The following is a 12,507-nucleotide window of genomic DNA, read 5'->3' on the forward strand; positions in this document are numbered from 1 at the left end:
GGACGCAAACAAACAGCCTCTAATGCCTATGCAGACACACGCACGCACGTCTGCACACACACACACACACACACACACACGCACACACACACACACACACACGCACGCACGCACGCACGCACGCACGCACACACACAAACTCATTGACAGCGATGCAAATCATGGCACACTGGTGCTTGCGCGTCTTGCGTCTCTCTTCTCCGCGGACTATGCGCCTCGTGTCACGTCTCCCCCGCCTCCTCGCGCACCAGTAAGACGGGGCTCGTGCTTCCAGCTTCCAGCTCAAACTTGCAAGGAATACGAAGCGGCAGTTTTTAATCCTCCCTCTGTGCTTTAAGCGGCGGTGCGCATTGGCTCTCACCCCCCGACAGGCAGCGCAAGGGTCGAGCGCGTCTCTCCCGTGCGTCCACGCGCTCACCCGACGAAACAGATTGGGATTAAAGAAGACTAATGTACCGGGGGTGAACTCACCTTCCACCGGGGGCGAACAGTAGTGACTCGTCGCGGAGCGGAGTGCAGGATTGTTTCGCTTTTCTTGTTTTGTTTTTTTTTCTTTTTTGAGCCGCGTAAAGGCTTTTTGCGGAGACGATGTCCGTCAGGGGATGCTTGGTCGCGTTTTCCAAATTCTCTTTTCTTCTCTCCCTGAGGATTTTGGTTCTTGTGCCTGCAGGGTCAGTCCGCAGCCAAGGAGATGCTCAGTCCGACAACAAAGTCATGGACAACATCACCGCGCGCCAAGGAGAGACCGTCTCTCTCAGGTAAGACGCACCGTTATTCTATTTCCCGCTGGCTCTTGGTCGTGCTTACAAACTTTAACGCTGCACTTTAAAGTCATTTATTTGGAATTGCGACGTGGCAGGAATTAAGTTAGGGTCTTGGTGGTGGGCTTGTATCGGATTAGGCGCAATTCAAGCGCGCAGAACTAATCTTGAGCAGCTGCTGACCAGAGATTTAGCGGCTTTTAATTGTTTTCTGACGAGGCGCAACTCACAGCAAACAGACATGTATCTGCGCAGCATGGAGTTTAGGAGCAGGATCTGACTTAAGTTGTTGTAAGGAGGCGTGCAAGTGTGTTATGTCTGGAAAAAATAAATAAATCAATACATAAATAATGGTTGAGGGCGCGAAGATGGATTGACTTGCAATTCCTCAAGATGGAAGATTGTCTGCGGTGACCTTTCCCCTCCTCCTGCCCCCTCGCGGGCTTACTGGACATAGAGGGATTTACAATGCCTTCAAGGGCTGTCGGGAAACGTAAACCCAGCAGGGGTAATAACAACTCGGCAGAAGAAATGTGCCTCTTTAGCTTTTAGCGCTGATAAGGTGATGTGTGGTGGGCAGGACAGGACAGGGTTGGATGGGACAGGGCAGGACAGGACGGCACAGGACAGGACGGGACAGGGCAGGACAGAACAGGACGGAACAGGGCAGGACAGGACAGGACTGGGCAGGACGGAACAGGGCAGGACGGGACAGATCTGGACAGAACAGGACAGGACGGGACAGGGCAGGACGGAACAGGACGGGACAGGTCTGGACAGAACAGGACGGAACAGGACGGGACAGGTCTGGACAGAACAGGACGGGACAGGGCAGGACAGGTCTGGACAGAACAGGACGGAACAGGACGGGACAGGTCTGGACAGAACAGGACGGGACAGGGCAGGACAGGTCTGGACAGAACAGGACAGGGCGGGACAGGACGGGACGGGACAGGAAAGGGCACATAATACGGGGTGTGTGGACAGTGCTTTTTGGTGTTGTTGATGCTATATTGCTTGCTGTTGGTTATGCTTGTTGAATATTTACTTGTGTAATATCAATGGCTGTGCAAATGTCTTGTACTGTTCTTTTAGTATGCAATATACTTTAAGAATATGATAATAGTGTTGACAAAGTACTGCTCCTTCTAATAGGCTATACTTGCATTAAGTTATATACGTTAAGTTACTGTTATTAAGTTGAAACTGTCCTTTTCTTCTTTCGACAAAAAATATATATATCTTGTATTATTTATTCATTCATTTTCTACCGCTTTTTCCCGTTAGGGGTTGCGGGTGACTGGAGCCTATCCCAGTGACTTTGGGCCTTAGGTGGGGTACATATATATGATATTATAAGTAGACTGTAAATTGGGCTGACATAATTATAATGGTAGCTGTAGCTGCTACTTATTACTACAATAACAATGATATTTTCCCTAAAGAGATAGAACACGTACCTTTAAAGCCTCCATATGTTCAGTGTTGGGCTGTTACTAGTTACAAAGCAAGGGTAATCAGAATACCTTTTAATGTAATGCTGTAATCTTTAAGCTTTAAAATTGAGTAATTAGATCACAGTTAGCAGCTGCTTTTTTCCCCCTTAATACGTGTAATGCTCAGAATTACATCATAAAACGGTAGAAAGGATAAACAAGTAACAAGCTATGTCACCTTTTGGCAATGAACACAGACCAGTACCTTCAGATTGAAAAAGACATCTGTATGGCAGTCAAAACGTCTCGATTTCAAAAACAATGTCCAGATGACTTATTACACCACAAACCACTTTAAGACTGTAAATAATTACACCAACCCCTGAACAACATTTTATATGAACTTTATTTTGCATTCATTTGGATATTGAAATAAACAAGACATGCACTATATATAACAGTGCAATTAATGGACAATTATGGTGCCAATACATTTAATAAACATTTTGTTTTGCTAAACCATCTGCATAATTGCCCTTTGTGTCTAACTATTTTACACAACCAGCGCTGATCTATACAGACTCGCCATCACATACACTAAACTACAAGAAGAAACTCATATAATAGTCTACTTTTAACAGTAATTAATTCCCCTCAGTGGATTATAAGTCCTCCTTAATGAAAAAGCGCTTCATAATTGGGATTTCAGTGTAATAGGATCAAAGTGATGAGTGTCAGCCACAGCCAGACAATGTAACAGGTGCCTTGTTGGCCAAAAAAAAGAAAAAACATTTGGTGTGTAAGAGAGTCAAAGGAAATTGGTTAAACTTTTGAAGTGGTCTTTCAAAAGCTTAACCAATTCAGAAACTGAATTCATAAAAAGTTCAAATTAGATTTTTTTTTTAATCAAGTATCCAGTGCAGCTTTGAGAAGCAAGAAACAGGCATTGGTTAAAATAAAAGCTAGATTTATTAGATGTTTGTGCGAGCAACACCTTTTCAGCACCATGGACAGATCCATTTTAGATCAATCACATAACCACCACAGTTAGGTTATTGTATTGAGTTTAGGCTTGTCAAAAGTAGCAAAAAACAAAAAAATAATCAATATTAAAACAAGTATCTAGACCAGACACTTAAACAAATCACATAAACAGGACAAACAGTGACCTTTCCTAAACAATTCTAAAATGATCTTGAGCTTTATCAGAACCCTAAGATCACATGGAAACATAAAGAAAGTACTATAACTTTGTGTTGACGATTATAGTCTTTACTAGCCTGATATGTGATATGTGCAATTATATATGCATTATGTCACTTTTCTCGTCGGGTTTCTATCACCATCTTGTTTTGAAATGTTGAGATGTTAAAGTTTTGCCTGAAATGTTCCACACGACGCACTGAAAAAAATCCATTCTTATTGTGAAGAGCGGTTTTGATTCCCGAGCCAGACCAACATCTGGGTGGAGTCTGCATGTCCTTCCCATGTTAGCGTGGGTTCTCGCCGGGTTCCTCCCACCGGTCAAAAACACGTGTTAGATCAATTGGCAACTGTACATTGCCCTGAGTGAATGTGAGAGTGACTGATGGTCTGTGCGTCTTTGTCTCTGTGATGAGCTGTCCCCTGTCCAGGATGTACCAGTCACCCGTGAACTAGGTGTAGAAGATGAATTAATGATAGACAAAAACTAATAGAAACATTTTAATCTCAATAACAATATTCAGACGATATTCGTGCCTCAGGAATGTGCTAAAATGTGCCTCTAAATATCATGGATGAGGTTGAAGTATTTCACAAAAGATAAATGAACCATAAACCTAACCACAAAAGAGCAGAACTATCACTTTATTTGAGAGATTACGCTGGAGGTTTCTGTCTCTTTTTGCTCTCATTTTATTTAGTTTTTTTTAAGATATTTGGCCCATAGGCTTTATTAGACATGAAAGACTGCGTGAAATGGGGGATGAAGGAGAAGGGATTCGAATCAGGATTCAAACACACTGCGGCCGGCTGCACTTGGAGCCCGGCGTAGGTGTGCTGTGCCTTAACCGATTGACCACCGGGCAGCACTTTGCTCTGATAGATATGCTTAATACCATTGTTGGCAAAGCAATAACATAAGCAAGCAGTTGGTGGAACTTCGCATGAAAAGTTACACACGGCACCTGTAAGGCACTTTTTTCAGTATAATTTACATGAACTGTATATTGTTTGTACGGAAATTGTAAGCAAATACTCCTTATTCCTTGTATACTTGATGAGACTAACACAATATTTTACTCATCCCAGAATCTTAAACATTTTATTTCCCTCGTCCGCTTTCACCACAAACTGATACCACACAACTTACTGTGATAAAATGTGAATATATGAGTATATTTCTGTGATGTATTTTATCTGCATAATAGTGATATTTTATCTGCATCATTAGTCTAAGAGAAGAACGGGTGTGTGACAAACTGCATTTGTTTGTGAAGGTATCATAAAGATGGCCAAAGGATGTTTACCCGAGGGGGGGTGATAACCCAGAGGAGTCTGGGTAATGTTTACCCAAGGCTTGATCTCTACGGAAAAATACCAAGTGCCTCGATGTGAGGCTGACCAATGAGAAATGTAACCCGCCTATTCCAGAATATCTAATAAAACCAACCAGCATGAGAAAAAACGGTGTGAGACGCGGGGGTGAGACGCAGGAGGGTCAGCCAGGCTCCTTACAACGGCCTGGCTGACACAGTCCCCGCGTTTTCTCCCATGCATGCCACACAAATGTCTGATGTTTCTGTGTCGTTTCATATTCTAAGTTGAATTGTGTTCTCAATGTGTTAAGGAATAGCATCGGGTGTATGTCTAATTCCATGACATTTTCTGGTCCTTCGAGCCGGATGACAAGCAGCCCCTTCGCGGAGATTGATGGGTGAATCGGTGAAGTCTGTGCACAGCTAAAGGAAGTCCACTTTTCCCGTGGCCGCCCATCGCACCTCATTCTCCGCGAGGAGAGCGCGTCGTTTCGAAGCAGCAGGAGAACACAGGCGACAAAGAAGGTCAGACAAAATTTTGTGTGTGAAAAAGAGTTAGCCATGAAACGTTTTATGCATTAGTTTGATATTTACTGGAAAAATATTGTAGGCTTATGGACGAGATAAGTTTCTCACATAAAGCAAGGCAGTTAGGTATTACTGAGGAAATACCCAGTTTCATATTACTGAGGAAATACGCAGTTTAGGTATTACTGAGGAAATACCCAGTTTAGGTATTACTGAGGAAATACCCAGTTTAATATTACTGAGGAAATATGTGTGAATGTAAGCGCTGTGCACGAGCGAAGTAAGTAAGAGAGAAGTGTGAATGTGTGAATGAGGATTAATAAGTGATTCACTAACGAGTGTGAGAATCACAATTAATCATACAAGGGTCACAAGGCGTTATTCTGAGAGATCTAAAATTTGCAGTCACGGGTGAATCTTTAAACACCTAGCATTATCTCCGGTGGAAAATCAATAAGAAATTCTACTAGAAGCTTGAGATATGACGTGACTGTAAAGCAAGTAGCATTTCTCTCAGACGACCAAGACCACATAATGCCAGAATTATCACCCCAAACTGTAAAAAGACAAAGGAAAAGTCATAAGAGGATTTTGGAGGGAGACTTCCAGTGTGCTCAGATGACGTGGCAGAGAGGGGGAGATAAGGGGGGTCAACAAGGCAGGAGAATTGGGGGAAAGCAGCTCAGAGGACGCTCTGAACTGATGAAATAAGTAAAACTAAACTCAGCTGGTTTTAAATTTTAGTATTTGAGAGCTCTGTAGAACAACTTAAGGGTTTTGTTTGATTGACAACAGTCAATTATAAAGATTTTATTAAACTTGATAAGAGATGAAGATGAATTCAGATTTTTATAGATGGCCAATTTTTTGGGGAATGTGATCACAGACAGGACACTTCCTGTCCCCGACATAGAAGACAAAAGTTGTGTTTTTACGGTATCGTGTTTTTTGTGTGCACAGAACAAACCTACGTTTTGTTTTGTTTTATTTTTGGACTTGACAAAATTATCTTTTGGACTTATTATGTAACCATAATGCATGACTAGATGAAAGTACAGGACGAAAAGACAGAAGTGTTTTTAAATTTAGGATCAAATACAGGCACAGGCCTGGGAAGTGATAATATGGGTAAATGGGTGACTACTGATGTTTTTGGACATAGGAGTAGAATGAGTAGTAAGTAAAGTGATAGTAAAAGTTATATCAGTAACTTATTTATTTGTATTATCATGAGGAAACCTCGTATTGCATGTAGACGTAAGCGAGGGAATAAGTTAAATAGTGACGTCCAATGTCCTCCCAGGAAAGACATGAATGGGTCATTAACTAGGGCAATTGACGCAGAAGTGGGGGGACATGGGACATACATGTGTTTATTAACTAAAGACAACAGGACACCAAGTCATAAAGATAGCCAGAGATAACAGGGGCTATTGACTGGCAAAGAATCTGGAGAGGACTCAGGATGGAGCAGATGCCGTTATCTTTACGTATCACAGTGACAATTAACAGCAACACCACCTCAGGGGGGGTTGACGTGATGGGTAATAGGAAAAGTTAAAATTAACAGGGAAAGAATTTGACATTCTAAAGTAAATACCTGAAGGATTGTTGAGATTCAATCAAGAATTGAATAGATTTAAATTAGACAATATCATCTAAATTTAGACGCTATAGAAGTTATGAAAACCAGTGATAACAGGAACTTAACATTACAGGACTCAGGACGGAGTCAGGACGGACCCGGGGGGAGGAGTGTAATGCAGAAGAATAAATTTTATGAGACCCGCAGATTACCTGAAGATAGTGAAAACTAAACAGGGGGATGGGTAATCAATGCATGAGTTTAGAAGCAGAATGACAGGGATATTTTAAAGATAACTAACTGGAATCCCAGGGGATGCAGCGTCTGATACTTATATCAGCAGCAAAGAGAAAGTAAAAGCAGGTTACAAGTGAGGGTAAGAGTAAGTGAAAAGAGAGAAAGAAAAAGCAGGTTTAGAAATTTGGAAATGGGTGTTTCCTCCGTTGCGAGAGGAAGACAGAGAGAGAGACAAGGGGAAAAAAGGGTTGATACAAAATGATGTGCCTTATGTACAAGGGGAAGGTTTAGGATCATTTTGATTGTTATACACATATAGACTTGCTAGAACAAACTAATACACAATGTTTGTAAAGCACCACATGAGCAGGTGTGAGAGATTGAGTTTGGAACTCACCTGAAGCACATATAGAAGATTAGCACATATTACATTAGATGGGTGATTTTATTCAGGCCACACCCACAGAGGATATGTGAAATTATGTGAAGAATTCTAAGTTGTGAACTGACCCTTATGGCCAGCTCAACGGGGGAATTATTGAGACAATTATTATTGTTTGATGTATTTGTATTGCACACACATACACACACACACATAAGCGCGCACACGTGGAGACCAAACATTTAGAGTTTGAAACTTTTAGAGTTTGAAACATTTAGATTTTTAAACATTTGGAGTTTGAAACAAATGGTGGTAAAACAGGTTAGGGCAGTGTCGAATAACAGACACATAGACGGATTACAGACACACAGGGTGGGGGCCCAGCGCCGTGGAAGGGGGGCTCAGCCAGGGATGTGACCACTGAACTGTGAAAGGTCAAGAGGTGCCATTGCGGAGTGGAGTGACAGACGCAATTCCATCTCTTCCTTGATTACATCCTGGATTAGTGAACGTTGTAAACTATCTGGATTATTGAATTTTGTTTAAATGTAGAATTGTGTAGAAGTTTGAGAAATGGGCAAAGCCATTTATCAAATGGAGGGATGTACGTGTAAACAAATATTCCGAATCAATAATTACTAAAAAAAAATTGTAAACAAGAAAACTGTTTGAAATGCACTGAATTGTCGAAAAGACTTTGTTTATCACCGCAGCAGAGAACGTGTTGGAGATGTGGTGTTTACAGAAACGAGCCAGGTGGACGGAGCAAAGTGGACGGAGCCACACCGTGTCGTCCTCACACCGACCATTGGAGGGACGAGAACATGGGTGCTCTCATGGGAAATGTTGAGAAATGTCTGGACAACACAGCGGCAGATCCATAACATCGCAGACGCAGGACTTCGTTTGTATGAGTTTTGTCCAGAATCTACGGTAGAGTACGATACTCTGCTACAATGGACGGGAGACAGATTCTACAGTACGCAAAGTACTATACTCTGCTATGCTGAACGAGAGCCAGAGGCTACGGTGCGCAGAGTACCATACTCTGTGGAAAAAGAATCAACAGTTATCATCATCACAAGCGATGACGATAATATGGGTGCTGAACACCTGTATTATGCACGGGACAATCGGGACAATCGGGACAATCGGGACAATCGGGACAATCGGGACAATCGATCAACATACACAACTGTGTATACCGGTTAATGGAATATAGAGGGAAGAAAATAAGTGATCAACTTGAAAGGTTATGAAATGCATGATGTGTAATGTATAATGTACAATGTACAATTGACATGACAGTAGCTGAAGAAACACAATGGCATATTACACCACAGCCACAGTTGTTTGCACTAACTAAGAGAGTTTTTTATCTGCTACAACATAACTACATGTAATGTTAATGAGATTATGAATTGAGATGGGAAATGTACCAGTTCATATGTGTCATAGGTGTGACCGAAGCGAGCAGCGGGAGGAGGTCTCTTAAGGAACCAAGAGAGGACGTATGGTGATGTGGGGACACTTGTGGGACGTTGTGCCTATGTATCCCTTTTGTGGCCAGCCATGGTCATAACAAAGATCAGCTTCATCCAGAACCATACCGCAGGGTCAAGGTCGAGAGGTTAGTGGACAGTCTGGTCCCAGTAGCACCTGATACTACGTATTTGATTCTATTGGGGTGTCCAGAGAGGTCCCTGACGAGAACTGACTGACCAGAGAGCAGTGGGTTTAAGGGCTTTCCGCTTGTACTTCTATATTTCCCATCACACCGCACCAAATTATAGATAAGATAAATTGTCTGTTCGTCAAATTACAGAGATTGACCAATCTGACTCAAAATTTAGGACAGTAATGCTGTAGAAATGTTGTGGGCCGAGAGAAAAGAAGTGTGTTCAATGTTGAGAAATGTGCATAAACTTTTTGTGTGTAAAAGTGTCATTTTAACACCAATATGAAAGACATGTTGAAAACTGAAAAGAATAATGTGTTTGGCATATGATACAGTAGACTAATGCTTTGATAAACAGGAGGGAAATGTGATAAAATGTGAATATATGAGTATATTTCTGTGATGTATTTTATCTGCATAATAGTGATATTTTATCTGCATCATTAGTCTAAGAGAAGAACGGGTGTGTGACAAACTGCATTTGTTTGTGAAGGTATCATAAAGATGGCCAAAGGATGTTTACCCGAGGGGGGGTGATAACCCAGAGGAGTCTGGGTAATGTTTACCCAAGGCTTGATCTCTACGGAAAAATACCAAGTGCCTCGATGTGAGGCTGACCAATGAGAAATGTGACCCGCCTATTCCAGAATATCTAATAAAACCAACCAGCATGGGAAAAAACGGTGTGAGACGCGGGGGTGAGACGCAGGAGGGTCAGCCAGGCTCCTTATAACGGCCTGGCTGACACAGTCCCCGCGTTTTCTCCCATGCATGCCATACAAATGTCTGATGTTTCTGTGTCGTTTCATATTCTAAGTTGAATTGTGTTCTCAATGTGTTAAGGAATAGCATCGGGTGTATGTCTAATTCCATGACATTTTCCTCATCCAACACCGCCTGCAATTCCGTGCTGCTTTCAATTCCTCCAATAAAATCCCACAAAATGGATCTTTTTCAGCACCTCAGACAGCTCTCCTTCACTCCAAACATCTAAAAAAGTGTGTACCTGTCTTCTGTTTGGTATTTTATTCATAAGACACATTGACATGACCTGCACTTTTCACTTTTAACGTTACCATACACACTTCTTAGCTTTTTCCGCATCAAAGAGCTCCTCTCACGCGCACCTATTCCAGCACCATAGACAGAGCCACTACCAAACAACCGCACATTGCAGTCCAATCCTAGCTAAAACTTGACATTTTCAGATCATCGATGTACCTTCCACAGTGCACAGCTGGATAACAATTTCAAAAATATATAGGAAGTGCCTTTTTGCGTCAGTTCCTCCAATTGTTATTATTAGAGCTGGTCAATGTGGCTGCCATGACGGAACTTGGCGCAATGTCAATTTCCCTACTTGAGCTGTAATGGCGCTTTCACTTTTAAAAGTTGTTGTACTTTTCAGCCTGTGCTTTTCATCTTGAGTTGAATATGTCCTCAGTTTGACACATTTTCTCTGTATCTCAAGTATGTAAATAAGTATATACATTTTATTTGTAGAGCATCTTTCATAGACTCAAAGTGATTTACAGATTTTTAAAAAAGCAAATCACAAACAGTAATAAAATACAGATTAAAATAAACATTATTAAAAACCCTAAAAGTCATATAAGTGGTGGACAGTATATTGACTTTTAGATAATATAAAGTATATTGTTCATAAGAGAGGAAAAAGCCACAAAAAAGTTTTAAATAAGCGTAAAATTTGATATTTCTGCACTTGTGAAATACATTTTACATTTCATTTGGTTGGTATTCAATCTCAACTAATACGTTTCAAGACATGTTTTGACACATTTTTGTTGGATTGATAATATAATATCATTTAAATATTATTAGGTTACACCCAAAAATGAAAATGCTTTTGAGACAACGTAAAGAATGTAGACATCCTCTTTAAAGACACTGGAAACCTCTAAACGGCTCCTCTGGAATACGTCTTCACGTCTCTGAAGCCCCTCTCTGCTTTTAAAGTTCATACACTTTCACTGGACTTGTCTCATATCTTGGCTCAAATTGCCTGTACGGTGCAATTTTGCCATTTTGACAATAGCTATCATTGACTTCAGTTTGCACATTTGAACTCTGCTGGCATTTTGTATAGACTTCATGCCAATTAAGGCTTCAAAACACACACATAAGAATAATTAATTTGATTTAATTTATAGTTATGCTAAGGCTGATTAATCCAAAGTAGATTTATTATTTATTTTTTACTTGACTCCTTGTATGACCTTGACGATCAGTGTGTTTTTGATAGATTCGGGGTCTGTCTTTTATTTACTGGTATTTATTTATTCGAGCCTGAGGCAATTCAGACATATACTGGTACAGCAATATTAGACAATATTGTGAATGTTGTTTCGATGTTGTATGTTTTTTTAATGCTACAAAAGGAACTGATTAAAAAGGAAAAAGTGATGTTGTAAGCTTATTATAAGGTGATATTTCTGGACTTTTGTGATTCATTTTACAGACATTTCGCATTTGTCTGATAATTAAACCTCAGCCAGTATGTTTTATAGTCTTAGGGATTGTTATTGTGGCACAGTTTGATAATACTCGCTGTTTTTGCCATCTCGCAACAACTCTTCTTGAACTTTGAGACATTCTGATTTCGCAGCAGATTTGAAGAACAGAACTTTAGAGTAATGCAGAAACAAAAATATTTCTCTCCTCTCTTGTATTCCCTTTTGCATTGTTGCCTTGCCCCCGGAGACACAGCAAAGCCAGTTTTGTAAGTGGGACAGAACAAACCCACTAGCTCTCATTGCTGCTTTCTCACTGGTTGGACTGCAATGTCAGCTCACATAGTGGAGAACTTCTTTTTGGCACTTAAAGGATGAACATCAAAGGATATATTGGTCTTCCACCTGTTTGTCGTCATGGAGATGTTATTACTTTGCCTGAAACGACCCACAGTGTATTTTTCGACACATCTATCAAATGCATTTTTGCACAAAAGCATTTGCAATTGAATAAATGCATACTGTAGAAGTTTCCAGACATTACAATAACATCTCTATGGAGACAAGTAGGCGGCAGAGTGTCCACCAGAAAAGATATGTAGAGCACCTTTAAACTTTACCTGCCTAATTTACGACAAATACGAAATAAGAAAGTACCGTAGTTGAAGCATTAGCGGCTGTGGGGTCCCTCATTTCCATTCAGCCAATTTGTACATGCTATATATCTCGGTCCTGTTGGAAATCCAAGATGTATTGTACAGCTTTCGCCACAAATGATGTTACGCTGGGGCTCCTTTACCCCTCGCTGTGCTGCGTGCTAACAAGCTCCCGTATGGCCTTTCCGACAACTGCCAAATCTGAGGGCGGTAGCACATTTGGAATTTAAGCTAAGTGCTCCGACGCCTTTCTT

At 41.0% G+C, this 12,507-nt stretch overlaps 1 protein-coding gene across 4 annotated transcripts in view; it reads left to right on the plus strand.

Moving 5' to 3' along the window:
• The first annotated feature begins 368 nt into the window (after nucleotides 1–368).
• Nucleotides 369–12,507, plus strand: part of ntm (neurotrimin) — a 199,866-nt gene continuing 187,727 nt past the window's right edge. For all 4 annotated transcript variants that reach the window (XM_072446885.1, XM_072446886.1, XM_072446887.1 and 1 more), the window contains exon 1: nucleotides 369–758. In XM_072446885.1, the coding sequence (XP_072302986.1) occupies nucleotides 589–758 (170 nt within the window). In that variant the 5' untranslated portion in view covers nucleotides 369–588. The remainder of the gene's footprint in view (nucleotides 759–12,507) is intronic.

Source organism: Eucyclogobius newberryi, unplaced genomic scaffold, assembly GCF_026437365.1.
Source record: "Eucyclogobius newberryi isolate DKJ021-1_F unplaced genomic scaffold, fEucNew1.0.hap1 SCAF_15, whole genome shotgun sequence".
Taxonomy (NCBI): Eukaryota; Metazoa; Chordata; class Actinopteri; order Gobiiformes; family Gobiidae; genus Eucyclogobius; species Eucyclogobius newberryi.